The 24,720-nt window shown below is 42.9% G+C and overlaps 1 protein-coding gene across 1 annotated transcript; it reads left to right on the top strand.

Annotated features, from left to right (window-relative positions):
• Positions 1–564: 564 nt before the first annotated feature.
• On the top strand, positions 565–24,474 carry copg2 (COPI coat complex subunit gamma 2). The gene is made up of 24 exons (XM_056276020.1): positions 565–703; positions 1,204–1,256; positions 1,368–1,448; positions 1,582–1,653; positions 1,850–1,929; positions 6,891–6,966; positions 7,053–7,145; positions 7,606–7,692; positions 7,953–8,110; positions 8,604–8,737; positions 8,999–9,066; positions 10,051–10,239; positions 10,563–10,658; positions 11,041–11,284; positions 13,277–13,352; positions 13,776–13,879; positions 14,641–14,766; positions 16,838–16,906; positions 17,269–17,450; positions 18,909–19,038; positions 19,366–19,463; positions 19,674–19,812; positions 20,066–20,164; positions 23,694–24,474. The coding sequence occupies exons 1-24, from the start codon at positions 667–669 to the stop codon at positions 23,822–23,824; spliced, it is 2,622 nt and encodes an 873-aa protein (XP_056131995.1). The 5' UTR covers positions 565–666; the 3' UTR covers positions 23,825–24,474.
• Positions 24,475–24,720: the final 246 nt, after the last annotated feature.

Here is a 24,720-nt window from a genome sequence, read left to right as displayed (position 1 = left end):
GCCAAGCCTAAAAACTGGGATTGTTGCACCGGTCTGTTATTGATGAGTAACTAACATATAATCAAAACGTAATGAAATGCATATTCTTATTATATTACTGTGTGCATGTGCACAAATTCACTCACCCAGGACCTGCTCTGAGTATCTTGAAAATTAGAAATGCCCACAGCGGCGTTTTCCTGTACTTACTCCACTCTGTACATTTTCATGGCGCTAACTCATCTCTTTATTTCATTTTAGTCTCCTTCTTGTTCTCATTAAAATGTCCCCCTCTGTTTTTGTTTTTTTGGGGTGTTTGTTTTACAGGAATTCATGCACTATCATCTTTTAAGTCAGTGCAGCCCACTCCCACCGACTTACCCCCGCTTTATCTGCCATCAACTCTTTTTATTAGCCCAGTGACCTGGTGTCTTTTATTTGTAAACTCGAATGGTATTTTATTTCTAGCCGTCAACAAACTTGAACCCTTTATCCCATGCCACAGTTGTCACCAGCTCCCCGGACAGCCGGGCAGCGCCCCCAGCCGGTGATACGTAGTACTGTTTATCATGTGTTCCGGTGACGTGGACATAGGGGAACCTCTCCGTCCGGCTACGTGGAAGTCGTTTTTCCCCATGACCGAGGTTGAGTACGTTAGTGCTCTTCCCTGTGATTCAGTCTGCTGCGATGATTAAGAAATTTGACAAGAAGGACGAGGAATCCGGTGAGATTGTAGATCTATGACTTTGTAGTCTATTAACACTGAAAACGGGAATGATGTCTGAACTGACAAGAGGAGGCTGCTCGTTTTTATAGCTAGCACGTAAGCTAGCTCAATTTCAAACGGTTGACTTCAGCCAGGCTAATTTGCAGGCTTGTCATTGGTCATGAAACGGGTGTCCGTGTTATTCATCAACCGACTTGGGCCATTCTTAAAAGATTCTTTTTAAACCTTAGTTTTTCCTGCAAATGTCAGGGTATTGTTAAAAGTTCAATTTTGGTCAGCTAATGCTAACTACAAATCGTTGCGTTGCTTGTTTACAAAGCTAACCAGTGTTAGCATAGCTGTCAAAGTGTAGAGCAGTGAAATTGGGTAAAAGCTAGTTAAAGCCTTCTTGTCACATTAGTTGACGCTGAAATTGCCTGAGGATTGATTTGATCAAATGCTAGTTGAATATGCTTGGATGTAAAGGTGTCGTCCACCTTTCGTGTTTGGTTTTGCAGGATCGGGGTCAAACCCTTTCCAACACCTCGAGAAGAGTGCAGTGTTGCAAGAGGTAACCTTTTCACTTGTTAATACATAGTGCAGCTTTCCCTCTGTTATTATTCAAATATATTCTAGATGACGAGCCTGGTGAAATAAATTCCCAACACCTTCCCATTTACAGGCACGTATTTTCAATGAAACACCCATCAATCCCAGAAGATGTCTTCACATCCTCACCAAGATTATCTACCTCCTCAACCAGGTATAAGCACTTTAGGCAATACAAACAGGGTCTTGATTAGAATTTGCCAAAACAGTATAGCTGTTGGCATCTCTCTCTTGGTACCTGTTTAAATCACTAAATCATCTCTGTTTCTGTCTTTTAATCTGTGCAGGGAGAGCACTTTGGGACCACAGAGGCCACAGAAGCCTTCTTTGCCATGACCAGACTTTTCCAGTCCAATGATGTAAGCTATTAATAATTGTCATTTGTTTAATTTTGGCTCAATCAGGATAAGGTTTCCTTTTGTCTCTAAATTACCCTGACTTACTCTTATATTCTCTCATTACATGTTCGCATTTTTTTTTTCAATTTTATGTTTGGTTTTTTTTAATTGCTATTTGCAAAGCGTCAAAATAAAAACAAGCCTTTTGTCCTTTCAGCAAACCCTGAGGAGGATGTGCTACTTGACCATCAAAGAGATGGCAAATATCTCGGAGGATGTTATTATTGTTACCAGCAGGTTGGTAGATTTTCTTTCGGTCTTAGTTTAATGTATGTATCATGGTTTGCCCCCCCCCCCTCCCTTTTTTTTGTTGTTGTCAGAATTGAAAGGGCTCATATAGAACATCTTGTCCATAAAGCACTTAAATACGCCATTGAAATATATGTGTTTTTTTGTTGTTTTTTTTTTTCAATTAAATCGCAGAAAGTTGAATCAGTTCATCTGGATTAGTGTTGTCACAATACCAACATATTTGTTTCAATACAGATACCGTTACCAAGTCATGAATTTTGATACCGATACTTAAAAAACAAAAAAAGGAGAAACACTCAAATTATATTGTGCTTTATTTCAAACTTGTAGAACGTTTTCAGTCAAAACACATACTTTTAGAACGATGAATAAAATAAATTAAAGCAATGGCATTTAATATAAAATGAAAATAATCCAGGTTAACTAAAATAGCAGCATAATCACAAACCGTTAAGTTACCTCTAACCTATCCTAAATCTTGGCTGTGTAATCTTTTTTTTTTTCTCGGTCAAGAAAAGTATTGTCAACTCAGCCATTGAGCTTTATCTTAATTCTAAACAACTTTTCTTTGTCACAATTCAAAATAGATTTGTATATATTAAAACAATAAGAAATGACATTCAACACAATGAGATCTATGACTAAAATTAGAACATTAATAGCCCAACTAATATAGTAGCATAACTGGCTTTAGTGGTATTCTGTCACTATTCAGCCTAAACCGTAGTCCTAGAGTGGCTGACTGTTTTTCATTTGTTACTCAGTCCCTTTGCCTTGTTTAGGTTTTTGGCCAAGAAAACAAAGGTGTCTACATTTTCCTCACTCAGAACGTGTAGGACTGCAGATATTTCCAGACATGCTCGCAGGGGTTGGCGATCTTTTCCAGAAAGGGCCGGTGTGGGTGCAGGTTTTTGTTCCAACCAAGCAGTTGCACACCTGACCCCCCACTAATCAGCCAGTAGAGTTTTTGCTGAGGAACTTGATTAGGAGACACAGGTGTGTAACTGCTTGGTTGGAACAAAGACCTGCACCCACACCGGCCCTTTCTGGATAAGATTGCCCACCCCTGTAAGACATGTTCAGATGCACAGCTTGATGCTAAAATACACAGATACTGTTTTGCAAAGTGAGCCAGGATGGGCAGGTGTGCCTCATGTTGACTCCACCAAGTCAGGGCATCCTCTGCAGGGCTGATGTCTCTTAATTGTTTTTAGTCTACGATCTCACTGTTTATCCACTGGTGTTGTGGGTGTGGAAGAATCATGTCTTGTTCCAGAACTATCTGCCCCCTTCTTTTCTGATGTGATACTGCAAAGCAAACTTTTTAGATCACTTCTTTCTTTGCTGCAGCAGCTGCTCCTCTATTGTCCTCCAAGTCTTCTTGTTGCTCCTGAGTGTGCTCCCTAGGAAGCTTAACTGTCTCAACTTTTAGGAGCAGTTCCCTTTTCACTTCCTCTTCCATAGTAACAAAAGTGCTCTTAGATCTTGGATCTAGGAAAGTGGAGATGTTTAGTGTCATCTTCAGCTTGTGCTCATCATATCTCTTTTCCAAGTCTTCTCTAATTCTCTGCTTCATTTCCAGCGCTAGTGGACTGTCACCTTCTTCTTCTTTCAGGCAGGCTCTTATCTTCCACATGAGTGGCAGGACTGATAAGAGTAATTTCTTTCTTGCCACTTGGGGCATCTGTGAAATCATGGAGTGGAGTCAAGACATCCCTCACTGTTTCCAAAGTTGTCATGTCTGTGTCTCTGGGCATCAGGTGCCACTTCTTTCTGTCCTCAGCCAGAACAGCAGAGACTGCTTGGTGCTGCTCAGAAAATCGATCCACCATATCATAGGTGGAACCCCATCAGGTGGGCTCATCATGAATTAGTGTATGTTGTGGCAGCTTTAAAGATTTCTCTTGATATCTTATTAGATCTTGAGAAGCCAGAGACAGTCTTGCAGAGTCGGGAAAGACAGCTTGCCACATGATCAGTGTCTATGGCTCTCTTGACTGACATGCAGATTGTGGCCAAAACAGGGTATCCAGGTGTAGTCCGCAAAAGCCTTATGGTTGTTAGAAGCATTATCTGTTGTGATACCAAGACATTTTGGTAGGGGTAGACCGATATGGTTTTGTTTTCAGAGAATAATTTCCCCATGGGAATTAATAACGTATATCAAAATCAAAAAATCATTCACAAGAGTTGCAATGGCCATGTGAACTATACACAGAGGATTTGGGAATGTTTGCAATCACAGCATTGTAAGATGGCGACAGTTATACTCTTAGGCACCCCCCCCCCCTTGGTTCAGTGATGGTCGTTCTCTCTTCCTGGCCTCTTTGACTCCCCGTTCAAACCAGCATTCATCCCTATCAAGGATGTGCACATCCTCATCCTTGAAAGAGTGGCCACTGGCCTGTAGATGGGTGTAGGTTAAGTATGGTTATCCTAACTGTAGACTGTGGAGTCCTCGCCTGATGCATTAGCTCTTCTGTGTTGTGTCATCCTCTTGGCCAGCATCTGTTTGGTTTACCCGATGTACAAGTCATGACAATCCTCCCGGCACTTAACAGCATATACTATATTGCTCTGTTTGTGCCGGGGAACCCGATCCTTGGGGTGGACCAATTTCTGGCGAAGCATGCGTTGGGATTTGAAAGCAACTGAGACGAGATATTCAGAAAATACACGTCTCAACTGTTCTAAAACTTTTGCCACATACGGAATTACCACTGGTTTACGCTTAGACAGCTGTTGTCCTTCTCTCTTCGATTGGCTGGTGCACTGTTTGGATGTCTTCCTGGCTTTGACAAACACCCAGTTGGGATAACCACACTTAACCAGGGCCTATTTAATGTGGGATTTCTCCCCTTCCCCAGCCGCTGTGTCGGTGAGGACATTGTCAGCTCGGTGGCACGATGACTCCTAGTTTGTGCTCCAGTGGATGATGAGAGTCAAACCTTAAGTACTGATCAGTATGTGTTGGTTTATGGTAAACATCAACAATCAAATGTCCCCCATCACCAATTGCAATTTCACAGTCTTAATAAGGCTAGCCTGTCCTTTTTCACATCCTCCCTGGTGAACTTGATATGGTTGTCCACAGAGTTAATGTGGTTGGTGATGTGGTACATTCTGAGATTTAATTTTAACCCAGGTGTCATCCACAAGTCTGAACCAATGGCTAGGTCATCAAAGCCTCTTTTCCACTTCCTCTATAAACAAGTCGGCCACTAAAGGTGAAACTGGGGAACCCATGGCACACTCATGCTTCTGCCTATAGTACTGCCCCCTGTATGTGAAGTACGTGGACCAAAGACGGCTTCAGGAGCAGACACACTTGGTCATTGTTAAGGATGGTCCTATTGCTAAGGATGGGGTTGTTTTGTAATTTCATACGGACTACCTCCACTGCTTCATCAACAGGAACGCACGTGAAGAGAGACGTAACGTCATAAGACACCATTGTTTCATCCCCCTCCATAATGATGTCCCTCACTTTATTCACAAAATCCATAGTATTCTGAAAGTGATGTTCAGTACTGCCTACCAACGGGTTAAGAACAGATGCCAGAGACTTAGCGATGTTATAGGTCACTGAATTAATCATACAAACAATAGGCTGTAATGGCAGACTAGGTGTAGCATCCCATGGGTATAATCTATGGTACAACATTCTGTCAATAGCATTGTCCTGTTCTAACAGCTTCAGACAATCTATCACAGCGGCCCAGTGGTTAAGCACTGTTGTCTCACAGCAAGAAGGTCCTGGGTTCGAACCCGAGGCCAGCCCAGTTCCTTTCTGTGTGGAGTTTGTATGTTTTCCCCGGGTCTGTGTGGGTTTCCTCCCACCACCAAAAAGACATGCATGTTAAGGTTAATACTGTGCCTGTGCCCCTGACCAAGGCAGTAGGAAAAAGAATTGGAATTGGTCCCCAGGCGCTGCAGCTGCCTACTGCTCGCCTCCTATACAATAGGATGGGTTAAATGCAGAAAACAAATTTCACTGTAACCTACAATTTCATTGTAACCTACAATGACAAAATAAAGTGGCTTTCTTCTTTCTTTTTTCTTGTAACCACTGCCTGGATCTTGTTTCAGGGGCTCATAAGTATTCATGTCACTAAGTAGCTTCATAAATTTCTCATGATAAACTCTCTGGTTTAATACAACAGGGCATCTGCCTTTGTCTGCCAAAAGGATGATGATGTTATTGTCCTTATTGAGAGTCGTGAGAACTTTCCTCTCATCTCTGGTGATGCCGGATGGTGGAGCCTTCGCATTGCTGAGGCAGGCTGAAACTTTCGTCTGCAGTTGCTCCGCTTCTGGGTCCGTGATGTTGGTTTTTACGGACCGCTGATTCCGTGGCTGTGATCAGTTCCACTAGCAGCATATGAAACCCATCATTTTCAGTTGTTATGCCACTGTGTTGTTTATAAGGGTGAGGATGCCTGCAGTCAGTTGAGACTGAAGAGGTCAATTAGATGAGTGATGAAACATTTCTCTCAATAAATGTTGTCCAGATGAACTGATTCAACTTCCTGTGATTTTACCGGGATTATTGAGCACGCATAGACATTTCCACTTAACATTATCCCAAAAAGTTTCGATTTTTTTTAATTTATTTTTTTTAACGTTTTTGTGTTGTAAATATGTGTTTCCTTTAAAGTGTTTTCACACAATGTCAATGAAGCAAGTAGGTTTCCTTACTAAAGAATATCTATGATAAATCTAATGCCTAATTGATATAATAATAATAATGAATAATAATAACTTTATTTATATAGCACTTTTCTTAATGTTACAAAGTGCTTTACAAAAGAAATAAAACCAGACAAGGCAAAAATAAGAAAAAGACCAAAGCACATGAGCAAAGGAGGTAACAACAATAAATGAATAAGACCAAATAAGTAGGAATAAAAATAAAAAAGTATAAATGACTGTGTGTTGTTTTGTAGCCTGACCAAAGACATGACTGGCAAGGAGGATGTGTACAGAGGACCGGCCATCAGAGCTCTCTGCAGGATCACTGATGTAAGGGCTGCGTTGCTGTTGTCTCCCCTCTTAACCTCCTTTCTGCTCTGGAAAATAAAGCACCATTTGATGAATGTCTTCCACAGACCACAATGCTGCAGGCCATTGAGAGGTACATGAAGCAGGCTATCGTTGACAAGGTGCCCAGTGTTTCCAGTTCAGCACTGGTTTCCTCTCTGGTAAGACTTTGGATAGCTCAAGATTCCCTACAAACATTTATGTGATGTATTAGATTGTCAGGGTGTCAAGTTGTGAGCTCATAAAGCTGCAACTTTGAATTGTGTGGGGAAGGAGAGTACAGGGAAGAATAAGGAGAAACCCATTCAAATGTCCTGTAGATGGGTGTAGGTTAAATAAATAAAGATGGGTGTAAAATGATATCCAGTTACAATAACCGTTACAAAAATGAAAATGCGTACAATGGCTGTGAAACATTAAACATGCCTTTGCAACATATGCCCACTTAAGGCAGCTCATTTTGATGGAGTGTGCTTTTACTGAGGCAAATGGTTCCTCCCCCTTATCATTTATGCTTACACAACTGCCCGAATAAATATGATGACCTATAACTAGTTTTATATGCAGATGTTCAGTGGTTTGTGGGTAATCGAGTCCCATCTTGTTTCTGTGTGTCATTAGCACATGGTGAAGATGAGCTACGATGTGGTGAAGCGCTGGGTGAACGAGGCCCAGGAGGCTGCATCTAGCGACAATATCATGGTCCAGGTTAGTGTCGCCAACACACACAAGAACTTTCAGAATAAATTTTAGAATATTTTAAACCGTTATAGGTGTATTAATCAAAATGCCTTTACTGGCCTTAAATATAAGTCCATAACGGTGTATTAATGAAGTTTGTGTAAGATCACATTTTACACATACTTAATCAAGTTAGTGAAGAGGTATTATGTAAAAGGACAAAGCCGACCTGTGCTTGTGTGTATGTGATTCAGTGTGCGCACATGCCCATCTTTCCTCTCCTCCAGTACCATGCCCTGGGCCTGTTGTACCACCTTAGGAAGAATGACCGCCTGGCAGTGTCCAAGATGCTCAACAAGTTCACCAAGTCTGGCCTCAAGTCTCCCTTTGCCTACTGCATGCTGATCCGGATTGCCAGTAAACTGCTGGAGGAGACAGAGGGAGGGTAAGTGGATCTGCACTACTCCAGATAACCATCTGTATACCCGCCTAAGTACTGCCACCAGTTTCTTTTATTGCAAACAAGCATGGCTAACTGTTAGTTTTACCATTGTACAGTATGACAAACAAAGTATTCAGATGTAAGCATGGCTAAAACAGTGGCAGACCAACTAAATTATTAAAATGGATGTTCAGATTTGGGGCATCTGCAATTTTAAAATTTTATTGATAAGTTATTAAAAGTATTAGGACAAGTGTGTGTGCGTGTGTGTATGTGTGTGTGTCCTTGAATGTTTTGATGAACTGAATGTGATATTTATTTTGAATGTTAAAACAAGAGCCCAATTTTCAGACTTAAAAGAAACCTTGAAAAATGGCTGTAGTGGCAGTACTGTGCTAAAGCATGTCAAAAGTCCTGTATTATTGCTGTCCCAAGTAAGCCATTATCACCATACTCCGTTCAAAATATTTTGCTCTGTGTGTGTGTGTGTCTGCAGCCATGACAGCCCTCTGTTTGACTTCATTGAGAGCTGCCTTAGGAACAAGAATGAGATGGTGGTGTATGAAGCTGCCTCTGCCATTGTGCATATGCCCAACTGTACCGCCAGGGAGCTGGCCCCCGCCGTCTCTGGTGAGTCCATCATTGCAACATCAGATTTGTTCCATTCCTCAGTGTGTCTGGGAGTCTGTCTTGCCTGAAAGCACAAACCTTGCTTCTTTGATTTTTGGGATGTCACAAATGTCACCCAACAATAATTTTACTTAATGTTTATCATTAGCTTGTAGGATTTGTTGGCTTTTTCCTAATGCCGTCTTTGTCTTAATAAGTCTCGTCTTATAAGATTGATTTGGGATTTTAACAATCTAATGGGATGTCTGTGTTTTTCTGCAGTGCTGCAGCTCTTCTGCAGTTCTCCCAAAGCAGCCTTGAGATATGCTGCAGTGAGGACCCTCAACAAGGTACACGCATACAGACACAGCCCGTTGGTCCTACACTACTTGTGTTTCCTTATGATGTCTTTCTCGTTATATTTTAATGCAGTACTCTAAAGGACTGCTGCTGAATTAGATTTCCCAGCAGGGTAAATGAGGTATAATTTTTGTAGTGTGTTGCTGCATTATCATGCCACTTATATTGCCCCAAAACTGCATTACATTTTTATAGACAAGTTTACGCGGGACTTCCGGTCCCATTTCTGCATTCGGGTGACCCTATGCTTTTCTTTTCCGGTGTAACGAGTAGCTACCTAGTTACCACAGTTCAGGGAAAGGGTTTTCTTTGGTTGGCTTTTTGGCAATGAAGTGATGGGAACAAACAAAGACGTTTCTCGGTGGCTTCTTCAAATTCAAAGCCTTCAACCACATCCGTGATTCGAAATCTGCTGTTGCTTTTCTGTGGAAGGAAAACAATGGAATGCAGGGACATTGCCGTTTTGTGGCAGGTCGATGGGCAACACACTCTATCCAACCACTCATTCAGGCGTTTCCGTGTATTAGTACAGTCACACACTGCACAATGTGTCCCTGAACCATTTTTTTATTTTCTAATGTCCGTTTTTAATGTTGTTAAAGCTATCGCAGATCTAGGCTTGCATGTTTACATCCGGCTACGGATGTTAAGACCGGAAGAACAATGCACCCACCCCGGTGCCCTAGGTAATGGGCGGGAAAACTCGTCTATAGTGAGAGTCCAATATTCGCATGATTCGCAAGAACTGTACAACAAAGGCCAACTATTTCCGTTTTTGGCTATTTGTAAAAGTTGACAAATGCGATGCTGCAACTCTGTTCGTTTCATAATGTTGTATTCTGTCAGGCGTGTTTCTTTGTGAGCAACCTATCAAGTTAAATTTATATGTAAAAAGTTATTCAGCCAATAAAGTAGATGAGCTATTGTAATACGGAATTTGCAACTACAACCTTGTTACCTTGTGTGGCCACCAGGTGGCAATGAAGCATCCATCAGCAGTGACTGCATGCAACCTGGACCTGGAGAACCTGATCACAGACTCAAACCGCAGCATCGCCACGCTGGCCATCACCACTCTGCTGAAGACTGGCAGTGAGAGTAGTGTGGACCGACTCATGAAACAGATCTCCTCCTTCGTTTCTGAGATCTCAGATGAGTTCAAGGTCAGGCAGTTTTGTTTGTTTGAACTTTGTTTTTCAAATCCTCATTTGAAAAGGCAGAAAAAAAATGCTTATACATAAGCATATGACATCAGCATGGTTTAATGAACGAGGTGCTGCCCTTCAAATGGTAGATGATTTGATCTCAGACTCTTCTGTGCAAGCATACATTACAATTCTTCAGATTCAAATGCAAACAGATGTCCTTTTGGATACTTCTTCCCTGGTCTGTCTAAAATAACGGCTAATCCAGGAATATCCAAATCATGAACACTTTCGTTGTTTTGTGTTTTATTAATGATGTCCCTGATCTTTGTGTATTTCAGGTAGTGGTGGTGCAGGCTATCAGTGCCCTCTGTCAGAAATATCCCAGGAAGCACAGCGTCATGATGAACTTCCTTTCCAACATGCTTAGAGATGATGTGAGTTCACTGCTGGTCTTAAAACACACTCCCTGTTCAGACTTTTGTCTTTGCTCTGAGGAGATCAAGTCCTTGTCAGCTGTACTAGGAGCATCCCACACCGTCATCAGTATGTCAGCAAGTGCAATATGTCACACCCTTGGAAAAACTTACCATGGGAATTAAAAGAATAGATTCTGAACACACAGATTGTGTGTCCACACATTATTCCATATACAATGCCATTACAATGTCTGTCGTCAATGGTTATCATCATTACCATTGTTATTATCATGTCATAACTTCTATATGGGTCCCAATGTGATGATATTGCCTTCACAAATTGTTGCTTCACAGTTGCATGCATAAAACTCCCAGTGATATTTAATCCCATCTCCTGCAGGGTGGCTTTGAGTACAAGCGGGCCATTGTAGACTGCATCATCAGCATTATCGAGGAGAACCCTGAAAGCAAAGAGACTGGCCTTGCCCACCTGTGTGAGTTCATCGAGGACTGCGAGCACACGGTGCTAGCCACTAAGATCTTGCACTTGCTGGGCAAAGAGGGTCCCCGCACCCCTTCGCCTTCCAAATACATCCGCTTCATCTTCAACCGTGTGGTGCTGGAAAGCGAAGCCGTCCGTGCAGGTGAATGGGGAGGGGTGTTTTTTGTGTTTATGGTTTCTGCTCCTTGCAAATGAGCCAAGGTCGAACTGTCTTCGAGCCTTAATCAATTAATTTTATGGTCTTGGTTTAAAGTTTCAGTGTCATAGAGTCGATATCTGTCAGCTCAGACACCTTTTTGTCCCACCAGTCTTGGTGTTCCATGATCTGTATTATGGTCTTTTCAGACGGGAAGCGATGACACGCCTAAGTAATTCATTTTCAGTGACAGGAGAGCGGGCAGGTAGGGAGGTGTGGGCAATCTGTCAGGCAGAACAACAAGCGGGCGCAATCCCATCAAACTGTCGTGGTTGTCTCATGCACATGCACGCCCGCTGCCAGAGTTAAATTGTCTTGAACCTTTTTCTACGAAATCCGCAGTGTCATCCCACAAAATGGACAAGAGACTGATCCTCGCCATGTGTGAGTTCCCTAACATCGGTAACTGTTTTCTAGACAGTTACATATCGCCAACTAAACTCAACTCAGTTCACTAGTAAACTAATTAACTGAACTAATTTGAAATGTAGTAGTTATGTTATTTATAGACTCTTTCAATAGTCAAGTCAAGTTTATTTATATAGCACATTTAAAACAACCACAGTTGAACCAAAGTGCTGCACAAACTTAAAATACAATATAAAATGAGTAACACATATGAATATAAAAATATATGTAAAAAAGACATAGTAAAATAAAGAAATTAAAATGTAAACAATAAAACAAGAGTAAAAGTATATTTCCACAATAAAATCACGGTGTCAAACTCAACTTGAATTGAATGCCAGCAAGAAGAGGTAGGTCTTTAACCAAGATTTAAAAGTCTCTTGGTTCTGAGCAGATCTTATGTGTACTGGTAAGTTGTTCCAGAGATCAGGGGCAGCAACTGCAAAGGCTCTGTCGCCCCTATTCTTAAGCCTGGATCTCAGAACATGTAAGAGCATCTGGTTTGTTGACCTGTGTGCTCTGACTGGTGTAGGATAATGTATTAGCTCAGATAAATAAGATGGTGCCAGCCCATTTAAAGACTTGAAAGCAAGTAATAATATCTTAAACTGGATCCTAAAACAGACAGGAAGCCAATGAAGGGAGGCCAGTACAGGCGTTATGTGATCACGTCGCTTCTTTCCTGTCAGCAGGCGAGCAGCTGCATTTTGTACAAGCTGCAGGCAACGAAGCGACGACTGAGCTACGCCAACATACAATGAGTTACAATAATCTAAACGAGAGGTAAAAAATGCATGAATTACCCTTTCAAGATCATTTGGAGGGAGATAGGCCTTTACTTTTCCCAGAAGTCTTAATTGAAAAAAACTTGTTTTGACTACTGAGCTTATTTGTTTGTCAAAGTTAAAAGCTGTCAAAAATCACCCCAAGATTCCTAACAGAAGAGTGACTGTAGGAAGCTAAAGGGCCAAGAGCACTATCATAACCATCCAGCAGATCAGGCTGTCCATATACAATAATTTCAGTCTTATTTTGATTTAGTTTCAGGAAATTTAACTCCATCCATGTTTTGACATCCTTTAAACAACTCAGCAAAGCCTGTATAGAATCTCTGCTGTTTGTTTTTATAGGCAGATAGATATTACTTGAAGATGTATTTTAATATGTTGCTATAGCTTCTAAAGAAAATACAGTTGTACCGGTCCAACAGGGATTCAGTAGTGCACAGTAGCCATTTCCATGGTTACCACACATCGCGTGCCTGACATTTACTCGCAGAGCGCTTGTCTGCCTGTCTATTCACAAGAGGAACACATTGAGACACCACAGATCCAAGCGGGTACTCAGGCGGAGTGTCGCTTACTGTCTGAAAAAGGCCATTGTCCTACTCATTCCCATCAAGCCTAACAAGAAAAAGATGTCCGTCCCCTTCAAAAACCCCACCTGTCTCTATAAAGTTGCTGACTTCAGAGTAATAACGCAAAAGGCCAACCACATCTAACCCCCCCTTCTCCCCTCTTACTCCTTTAGCTGCAGTTAGTGCTTTGGCTAAATTTGGAGCCCAGAATGATGATCTGCTGCCTAGTGTGCTGGTTCTCATGCAGAGGTACTCAGTTTTTGATTAATTCATTACAACTGACTTAGCCCAAATATATTAAGAAAGGAAATCTAGTTTCAATATGTGTAAAATTGCAAATGAAGTGCTTAGAAATTCTGAATCAAAACTTTTGCCTCAGTTAAGTTTAAGCGATGACACGCAGTTAGAAAATTTCATTTGTCAGTAATTTTGCCAATAGGGGCACATTTAAAGACAGCTGTTTAATGTTGGCTTCTTAATGAATAATTTAGTATCTATAGACTTAGTAATTCATTACAATTTAAAACATACAATATATTTTAAAGTTTACGATAATCTGTTGTTATATGCAACCCTTTGTATGCATACAAAAATATATATGTACTTGTTTGAGTGAATATATATATATATAAAATGTGCATCCTACAAACATGTGTACATGCACTTTCACAGGTGTATGATGGACAGTGACGACGAGGTGCGCGACAGAGCAACCTTCTACATGAACGTGCTTCAGCAAAAGCAAAAGGCCCTCAATGCTGCCTACATCTTCAATGGTTAGACTCTCTCCTTGCTCCCAGGACATTCTCGCTCTCAGACTCATTCTCACTTCATGTTCTGTGGCTTATATTAACAGCCCTGAAGAGTAATGTTGTGTCCAGTTGAACTGATTCAATTTTCTGTGATTTCCTTACCCAGATTATTGAGCATGCATCAGGTCAAGTCCTGAAGATAATCTTTTTGTTTGACTTATTGACACCTAGAGTGATTAGTGGTAATTACAGTAGTGTTTGGGCAAGAAATGCATTCAACATGAAATGCCAGTGCTGTTAACTTGGCACCTTTCCTACTGCTGAGTAAAAGAAAACAGGTCATATCCTGGGATTTAGCTACTCATGTTGAAATATCTGTTAGTAAAGTTTTTTTGATGCGCCTGTTGTACCATATCTGCTTGATGATTATAGCAATTTTTATTTTATTTTCTGTTTCAAACTTGTTGCCACCCTCCACTTTCTTTCACATTTGGAAGAAGGTGGTGAAGATGTAAAATGCTAAAATTTGTATTATTTTTACTAGAGAGAGTAACCATTAAAATGTGCAGCTTAAAAAAATTAATAATTTGAATATTGGTTGATGGTGATCATGATTGTTTTTTGACTTAAAACACAGCAGCGATCAAAGTGATCTAAAAGGAAATTTCTTTGTATCTAAATCCTCACAATTGTGACTTCAAATGATCCCACAAGCCTAGGCCAAAATTTCCCTACATTCTGCTGATGTCTGGTGATAATTTCTTCTCCATTTGTGGTGCTCTCAGGTCTTTCAGTGTCCATCCCTGGCCTGGAGAAGTCCCTTCACCAGTACACCCTGGAGCCCTCGGAGAGGCCCTTTGACATGAAGACTGTCCCTCTGGCAACCACCCCCATTACCGAGCAGAAGACAGGTACAACGAACATACACCACATCAGGCTAATGTACATTATACCGTTGTGGAGTGATGTCCATTTCTCAAAAGCATCTCTGTGCTGATGGACATATTTAAAAGCCATTAAAGTTTGATTATTTTAAGGATGCAAAGACAAAGAGGCGGCTCTGCATTTGGGGACTGAACTAGTCTTTGTCAACACAGGCTGTTCAGATTTAAAGATGGGGGGTGGGGTCGAGGGCTTTATCTTGAGCTCCGAACTCATTCAAAATAAAGGATAATCTGTACCTGATTATCGTCCCCCTGTGGCTTCAGTTGATGAGGACAGCCCGAAGTGTAGCTCTGCCTTAAGGTGCCCTGAAATGTTCGTACCCCTCCCATTCCCAACTACACTGCTCAAAAAAATAAAGGGAACACATAAGCAATGCAATGTAGCTCCAAGTCAATCACACTTTTGAGATATCAACCTGTCCAGTTAGGAAGCAACACTGATTTGTGAATCAATTTCACCTTTTGGTAAATTGTCTAATTTCCACCAGGTGGAAATTAGACAATTTGCAAGACAACCCCTATAAAAGGAATGGATTTGCAGGTGGTGGCCACAGACCATTTGCCTGTCCTCATCTTTTCTGGCCGATCTTTGGTTAGTTTTTCATTTTGCTAGTGCCCTCACCACTAGAGGTGGCATGAGGCGGTATCTGCAACCTACAGAAGTTGCTCAGGTAGTGCAGCTCATCCAGGATGGCACATCAATGCGTGCTGTGGCAAGAAGATTTGATGTGTCTCCCAGCACAGTGTCCAGAGCATGGAGGAGGTACCAGGAGACAGGCCAGTACACCAGGAGACATGGAGGGGGCCGCAGGAGGACAACAACCCCGCAGCAGGACCGCTATCTGGTCCTTTGTGCAAGGAGGAACAGGAGGAGCACTGCCGGAGCCCTACAAAACGACCTTCAACAGGCCACTAATGTGCAGGTTTCTGCTCAAACAGTGAGAAACAGAATGCATGAGGATGGTATGAGGGCCCGACGTCCACAATTGGGGCCTGTGCTCACAGCCCAACACCGTGCAGCCCGATTGACCTTTGCCAGAGAACATCTTGGTTGGCAGATTCGCCATTGGCGCCCTATGCTCTTCACAGATGAGAGCAGGTTCACACTGAACACATGTGACAGACGTGAGAGAGTCTGGAGACGCTGTGGAGAACGTTCTGCTGCCTACAACATCCTCCAGCATGACCGGTTTGGCAGTGGGTCAGTGATGGTCTGGGGAGGCATATCCTTGGAGGGCCACACAGACCTCTACGTGCTAGCCAGAGGTACCATGACTGCCATTAGGTACCGGGATGATCCTCAGACCCATTGTCAGACCATATGCTGGTGCAGTGGGCCCTGGGTTCCTGCTCATGCATGACAATGCTCGTCCTCATGTGGCCAGAGTGTGTCAGCAGTTCCTGTATGTCGAGGGCATTGATGCTATGGACTGGCCTGCACGTTCCCCAGACCTGAATCCAATCGAGCACCTCTGGGACATCATGTCTCGTACCATCCGCCAACGCGATGTCGCACCACAGACTGTCCAGGAGTTGACCGATGCCCTGATCCAGGTCTGGGAGGAGATCCCTCAGGAGACCATCCGTCGTCTCATCAGGAGCATGCCCAGACGTTGTAGGGAGTGCATACAGGCACGTGGAGGCCACACACACTACTGAGCCTCATTTTGAATCGTCTTGAAGAATTTCCAAAGAAGTTGGATCAGCCTATGTTCTCATTTTCCACTTTGATTTTGAGTATGATTCTGAATCCAGACCTTAATGGGCTAATGATTTTGATTTCCATTGATCATTCTTAGGTTATTTTGCTCTAAACACATTCCTCTGTCTAATAAATAAAGATTTTCAGCTGAAATATTTCATTCATCGAGGTCTATATTGTGTTTTTAGGTGTTCCCTTTATTTTTTTGAGCAGTATATGTTGGTTCCTGTAGTCTGTTTCCTGTATCTTTCAATTAATGAGTCTGTATCTTTTCTGAAATAGGGCTCGTTCCAGACTCTATGTGAGTATTATGTTTATGTGTTTCTCCCTTCACAGAAATCACACCAGTTGCCACAAGCAAACTGCCAGAGAAGCTGGCCCCATCACGCCAAGACATTTATCAGGGTAACAAGCAGGGACTGGATGACATTTCTGACCTTTGTGATGAAACTCTAATGCAAAAATGCTGTCGTAGGAATTCAAGAAGTGCATTGATGTGCTATTCACTTATGCTACCTACTGCAGATAATTTTACAAATGTTCAGGTCTGTAGGGATGGATGGATGCATTCGAGTGGGAATAGAATATTGTCCATACCTGAACATAATTGCTCTGTAACCTAAATTAAGCACTAGAAATGATTAGCTACCATAGCCCATATTTTTGTCTATCTGTATTTCTCTCATATTTCGCACTCTTCTCATTCAACTTGCCTGCCTCTCTGTTCTTTCTCCCTCACTTCCTCTCCCTTTCTGGCCATCCACCAGAACAACTGGCGGCTATCCCAGAGTTCCAGGGACTGGGTCCGCTCTTCAAGTCATCAGAGCCGGTGCAGCTCACTGAGGCGGAGACAGAGTATGTGGTTCGCTGCATCAAACACACCTTCGCCAGACACATGGTGTTCCAGTTCGACTGCACAAACACACTCAACGACCAGCTCTTACAGAAGGTACCATGGCGAGAAGAGACTTCTTCAAAGTCCACATAATTTAATGAAATTATCTCTAATACTTGCACATTTTTTTGCACATAGAAATCAATTTTTTCTGTTACTTAGGATTCCTTGCTCTCTCTCTTTCTGTCCAGTTTCACAACTTTGAAACCCATTTTTCTTTCTCGCTGCCTCCTTTCCTACACTCTACATCCCTCTCTCTCTGTCTCTAGGCGGGTTTCCATTATTAACCTGCTTAATGCGCAATTTGAAACTGCGAACTAAAAAATTAGTAATGGAAACGGGAATTTAAAAAAAAAAAACTCAACTGTCGCAAAAAAATGTATATACTCATATGAAGTGATTTTTCAGACGATTCGACAAAGTTGTATTTCGCAAAGTTGAAATGAAAACACATTTAAGTCAAGGAAGCCATACCCAAAGGGGGACTGGACTGCCATTGTTCCAACGGCCCACTGAAATGCCATTTGTCTGACAGCCCATTATCCCAAAAACAAAAGCCCACTGCTCTGAAAATACACACTCTCCCTGGAGTTTTTTGCCCTTCATATCTTAGTGTATTTTGAGGTACAAACGTGAAGATACTGTTAAATACTAATTTGCATGAATAGGAAGTGTAACGTTAAAAGTACTTTTGAGAATGTCAGCTCTGCTTCATCGTATTTATCTATGGCCCATTGGAATCAGTGTTAACAGTGTTTTTTCGGAACAAAGGGCGTCGGCACAGTGGGCTTTTGTTTTCGAGATAACTATCAGACAAATGGCCTTTCGGTCCAAAGGGACATTTTTCTGACTTTTGTTTCAGAACAGTAGGCCATCAGATATGGCTATGCACTTCTCGGTTGGAACTGGCTTCCTCGGGCATGAAACAGCAGGTGCCACGAGGGGTCCTATTGCTGCATAACTCGTCAAATGTTAAGTGGGTTATTCTGAAGTTTTGGATCCACAGGACCTCTGTAAAATCCTTGCTGACAATGACCCCCCATAAATCCCTGATACTTATCCGCTGCCAGGTATAAGTGGTTTGCCTCACATGCCGTCGTCGCCTACGATTAAGCACTACCATGACCAATTTGGTACATGCAATCGAAATCGCCGTGTCCGCACTTGTCAGGTCTGGGAGATCTGTCGCCATGCTGCGAGAGGAGAAAACCCAGGTTTAATTGCATAACATCACTCAATGGAAACACAGACCATTCGCAATAGTGTTTTGCCAGCTTTAAAAAAAAACTGCTTCTATACTGCACAAAACTGCAATGGAAATGAAACCCGCCTTCTTGTACATTTTCTCTGTGTGTAACTGTACTTGCGTGATGTCTGTGTCTGATGTTAGAAAACCTCTAATTCTGACTTTATGAGGGAGTTGAAAAGAAGCCAGTTAAGTTTAAGACCAATCCAGGAATGGGCTGGAGGACTGTCAACTTCCTTCACTGTTTCATCATTCGTGTGTGACAGGTGGTGGTGCAGATGGAGCCTGCAGAGGCCTACGAGGTGCTACACTACATCCCCGCCCCCAGCCTCCCCTACAGCCAGCCAGGTTCCTGCTACAGCCTGGTCCGCCTGCCTGATGATGACCCCACCGCTGGTAAGCATCCTGGGACAGGATTTAGGTAGTAAGGTAATTTAGGTAGTAAAGGTGACCTAGGTAGTAAGAAGAATACTGACGTAGCCCGTGACCCAAGTTTCATGGGTAGAAAGAGTCCAAGTGAACTTTCTTTCTTTTTTTTTTCAAATGCAGTTGGAATAATTTTGACCCACTTGGTACACTACCACCTCGTGCGCCCTCTGGAAATGTGTGTCAATATTCAAGTTTACCAGTGGAGTAAGAGAGATAGAAGTAGCTATTGTCCATCATGAGAGTTGCTGCAGAACAGTGTTTAAGTCGCAGACATTTCACACTCCATGTTTGCAGTATCCTGTACATTCAGCTGTACTATGAAGTACCTGGTGAGAGACTGCGACCCGAACACAGGAGAGCCGGATGACGATGGTTATGATGATGAATACGTGGTAAGTAGTCAGGACATTTAGTAAAGAAATTATCATCAACTATCCAGGGAATATCACGCCTCGATTTTAATTTCAGTAAATGTAACTTTACTAAACCTTTTCCTTTACTTCTCACCTTACCCTTGCTTTCCCTCTGCACATGACCTTTACCTCTACTTCTGGACACAATGTCTATACCTCTCTTCACACCACCTTTCTTTCCCCTCCTAGCTGGAGGATTTGGAGGTGACTGTAGCAGATCACATCCAGAAGGTTCTAAAGCCCAATTTTGGAGCTGCATGGGATGAGGTCGGAGATGACTTTGAGAAAGAAGAGACGTTTGCCCTTGCCTCTGTGCGAACACTAGACGGTATGTTATTTTGTGGCTGAAAACATACTATTAAGACTTCAAATTTGGTGCCCGTTGAAACAGATTTAAAATCTCGGATTTTTTTTTCCAAAAAACTGAAAAAACACTACTTGCTTGTTTAATATACAGACGTTTAATGGGTAATTTTGTTTTTTAGAATATGTGCCTATGATACTCAGTAAAAATAGAGATTTACGTAAGAAAAAAAACTGGAATTTTGCTAATATGTGTGCTGTGTGTTTTCAATGCGCAGAGGCAGTGGGTAACATCATCAGTTTCCTCGGCATGCAGCCATGTGAGCGCTCAGACAAAGTTCCTGAAAACAAAAACTCACATGTCCTCTTCCTTGCTGGTGGGTATCGCCTTAAAACCCTCATAATGCAGTCTGTCACTGATTTGCCTGCCAAAAAAAACATCAAAAGCTCCAAACTTATGGCATATTTCATTTTTAGAAAACCTGCCTCTAAAATAATATCCATAGTAGGCTTGACACATCATGACTAATGTACATGCACAGTCTAAATACTTTTGTTTCCCTAAAAATATTTGAATGTTGGATGAACTTAAACCTGTTTGTCCAAAAGAATGTGGGACTTTTATCTACTCTCAGGTGTGTGTAGATTTGTCCTAATTGGTTTGTAGCAGTTTGACTGTTCCCCTGTCCCTCACAGAAAGTTGAATCAGTTCATCTGGACACGTTTATTGACAGAAATGTTTCATGATTCAAAGATACATGCTAGGATGCACTGGGACACATCATCAGTGATGTTTACTGAGGTCCTCGGGTGTTTCGGGTCTTTCAACATACACCCTCGCCCCTGGCTTGTGTCCCAACAGCATCGGCCCACAGATCACTTCTTCTGAGCCAAAGTGATCTGGAGGCCCTCTCTGCAGCCTCCATGGTAGACTTGATGGCTTTCCTTTTCGCAGACCCGGTGATGCCAAGTAGAGTGTAGACATTGCATAGTGAGTGGCCAGCACAGCCTTTACACCCCACTTCAGTGGGCTCACAACGCACCCTCTAGCCTTTCCTCTGGCACTGATCCACCAGCTCCTGGACTATATCTGGTCCTCCCAGGGAACTGTCAGCTCTATAAGGAGCACCTGCTTTGAAGAGGCAGATGATAGCACTGTGTCTGGTCTCAATGAAGTTGTTATAACATGGTCCAGGAACCTGGGCTGCCCCCCAAAGTCGACTCACATCTCCCAGTCGGACGCAGAGGTGAGGAGATAGGCTGCTCACAAGCCCTGACAAAGGCAGTGTTCCTCTGTAGGGTTGCTTGTTGTTGGAGATGGCCTCTGCGACTCTTCAACACCTGGTCATGTTGCCAGCGGTATCGGCCCTCCTCCAGGGCACAGAGGACATGATGGAGAATCAATCTTGCCCCAGAGATGGAGATTTGCTGGGCTAGATAGAACATCATACACAGCTTGTACCATTACATTACAGTCATTTAGCCGATGCTTTTATCCAAAGTGACTTACAATAAGTGCATTTAACGTAGGAAATCAGGACAACTACTAGTCATCATAAGTGCATCTTCTCTCTAAACAAGCATCTAACAGCAAAACCAGTGCTAAAGTAAAAGTGCGAGAAAGAGATTTTTTTTTTTTATCATGAACTTGATCCGCTGCAGTTCTGCCTGCCAGATATCTGCCCAGGATATCTTCCACTGTAGTGCATCCTCCCACTTTGTCCCTGCTGCCACATGCCCACCATTCTGCTGGTCCTTTCCGCCTCAACACCTGCCCGCACCTCCTCCAGGACTAGGTGGCATTTGTCCTTACCATAGGCCTAATCATAGTGAGGTGGGATGGCTCCCAGCCCTGCCTGTCCAGTTGTCAGCATGCCCACCAAATCCCTGTGTCTCAGCTGAGACTATCTCCAGACCTTCCGGGGCTCTCCACTTACTGCCTGTCTGCACCATAATGCCTGCTGATAGGGAGCTGGAGTTTGTTGCTCCTCCCATACAGTGCTGCACTGCTAAGGTTGCACGGCAGACCAAGCCATCTCCGGAGGTAGCTACTGATCTTCCTCTCCAAGGTCTCCACTGTCGACAGAGTTACCTTGTAAACCAGCAGAGGCCAGAGGACTCGGGGGTAAGATGCCATGTTGGTAAATCCAAGCCTTGAACCTGGCAGGTAGGCCAGACGTGTCTGCTGTGGTGAACCAAGTCTGACGTTCTTTGATGGTTGCTTGGATTGCCGCTTCATCCCTAAGGCTACAGTCAGAGACCTTGTGTAGACTCCTGACTGATTTGTCAGTTATGGATGGGATTGCAATGCCATCCAAAATTAAATGAAACCGGTCTACCACTTTTACCCTCTTGAACACCATGGTTTTGGATTTGGCCGGTTTGAAACTCATCCTCGCCCAGGAGATGAGCTTCTCCAGGCCCTGGAGGATCCACCTACCACCAGGCTCTGATGGGAGGCTGCTGAATGCCAGATGGCCTCTGCACTCGGTTTCAGTTGCCTTGACCACCATATTCATGGCAAGGGTGAAGAGTGTAACTGAGATGGTACACCCAGTTATAATCCCCTTCTCAAGCCGGTGCCAGATGCAGATGTTGTGTTCCCGTAGTAGTTCAGGATGAGGTCCTTGATGTTACTGGGTACAGGGTAGTCTTGATCAGCTTGTGGGGTATTGAGCCATGTATATGTGTTGGCAAGGTCAAGCCAAAGCACAGTTAGGTCACCCTTCCCTTCGTGCACCTCCCTGATCGGCTAGGTAACAACTCCGGTGTGTTCCGGGCAGCCTGTAACTCCAGGAATGCCACTTTTCTGTACCGAAGTATCAATGTAGGCATTCTTACAGGGGAAGTCTGTCATCCTTCTGGATAGGACACTTAAGAAGAAGATCTTCTCCACACTGGTCACTCATTTAAGTGGACCTCTTCAGTCTCAACTGACTACAACTATGCCCACGTTTATAAACAATACAGTGGCATAACGACCGAAAACAATGATCGGTTACGATGGTTATGTATACTATTCAGAGGATTATGGAATGGTTGCAATCACAGCATTGTAAGATGGCGACAGATGTACGCTTCGCCCCCCTCCCCCCCTTCGCTTCAGTGATGGTCCTTCCCTCTTCACATAGATGGCCTCTTTGATGCCCCGTTCAAACCAGTGTTCCTCCCCAAGGTTGTGCACATCCTCATCCTTGAAGGAGGGGCCACTGGCTTGTAGATGGGTGTAGGTTAAGTGTGGTTATCCTAACTGGGCGTTTGTCATAAACCAGTGGTGATTCCATATGTGGTGAGAGTTTCAGAACAGTTGAGATGCATATTTTCCAAACATCGCGTTTCAAACCCCAAAACACATTGCAGTGTGCCAGAAATTGGTCCACCTCAAGGGTTGGGTCCCCTTACACAAACAGAGAAATATAGTGTATGCTGTTGAATGCCAGGAGGATTGTCGTGACTCATACATCGGGGAAACCAAACGGACGCTGACCAAGAGGATGGCACAACACAGAAGAGCTAACACGTCAGGCCAGGACTCCACAGTCTACACCCATCTACAGGCCAGTGGTCAGTCCTTCAAGGATGAGGATGTGCACATCCTTGATAGGGAAGAACACTGGTTTGAACGGGGAGTCAAAGAGGCCATCTATGTGAAGAGGGAATGACCATCCTACAAAGCTGTGACTGCAAATGTTCCCCAATCCTCTGAATAGTACACATGGCCATTGTAACTCTAGTTAATGGTCACGGCAATTTGCATATGAAATCGATCGTTATGATACCTGCAGTCAGTTGAGTGATGAAATGTTTCTCTCAAACGTTGTTTCCAGATGAACTGATTCATTTTTCTGTGATTTTCTTACCTGGATTATTTAGCATGCATAAAGACATTTCCCTGTCCATTTTCAGGTGTGTTCCGTGGGGGTCATGACGTGTTGGTTCGGGCCCGCCTGGCGCTAGCCGATGGTGTCACCATGCAAGTGACGGTGCGCAGCGGAGATGAGACGGCTGTTGATGTCATACTGGCCTCTGTGGGCTAAAGGGCTTCTCACCAAGCAACAGTCTGAGTTCAACCTGAAAAATAATGTCGAATAAAGTGTTTTCACCTGTCTATTTCCACAGTCCTTACTATAAAATGTTCCTGATTGTTTTTGCCAGCTAAACTAAATATCTCTCTGCTTTTGTGATTACAATACTGGCATCGTGAAACATGTCTCAAAGATTTTGTTACTACTTCCAGTATATAATTAAGCATAGCTCATGACAGGAAGTGGTATTTCGCATCAGGCCCAACAACAGCCCTTAGCTGTGATATAATCAAAATATATCACAGGCTGGGGTTAGCTATTGCTTTCATAAAACAATTACCAAGTATGGCAATATGAAACACCATTCTTATTAACATGTTAATAAAGCATTGTTCTTATAAAGAAATGGGCCATCCTGGATGCCTGCACAAGGCGACTGCAATGTAATGTGGAGTGACACTGAATTGCATTCCCACAGTTAACCAATCAGATTGCTTGATTTGAGCCATCCATTTTATAAAAACTATTAACATCCATACTGGTAGTATCCATCTACGAGTTGTACATCTAGTTGTTTTCTTTATACTCTCCAGTGGTCTTTTTCAAACTTGCCTTCTGTAAAAGGAACGCATGATCTGACAAATGGAATAAATCCTTATGTGGCGATACACCGTGTCAGAGTTGATTTGAGGCTGCAGTGATTGAAGTCACCATCTAGTCACCTTTCATCACCTTTCATTTTCAGAAAAAAATCAGTTTTGGCCAACTTTTTTAAATTTGTGTTTTTCTTCAATCGATTCCCCAAATTCCAACAGAGAGCCCTGGGATCAACATTATTTTCATCCTTGACCATGTCACATTTCGCAACCTTACATTTTCAGAAACAAATCCATACAGTACGGAAAAAT

The sequence above is a fragment of the Lampris incognitus genome, chromosome 3, assembly GCF_029633865.1.
Source record: "Lampris incognitus isolate fLamInc1 chromosome 3, fLamInc1.hap2, whole genome shotgun sequence".
NCBI lineage: Eukaryota > Metazoa > Chordata > Actinopteri > Lampriformes > Lampridae > Lampris > Lampris incognitus.
The sequence above is the reverse complement of the archived record's forward strand: the minus strand, read 5'-3'. Positions and strand labels throughout refer to the sequence as shown.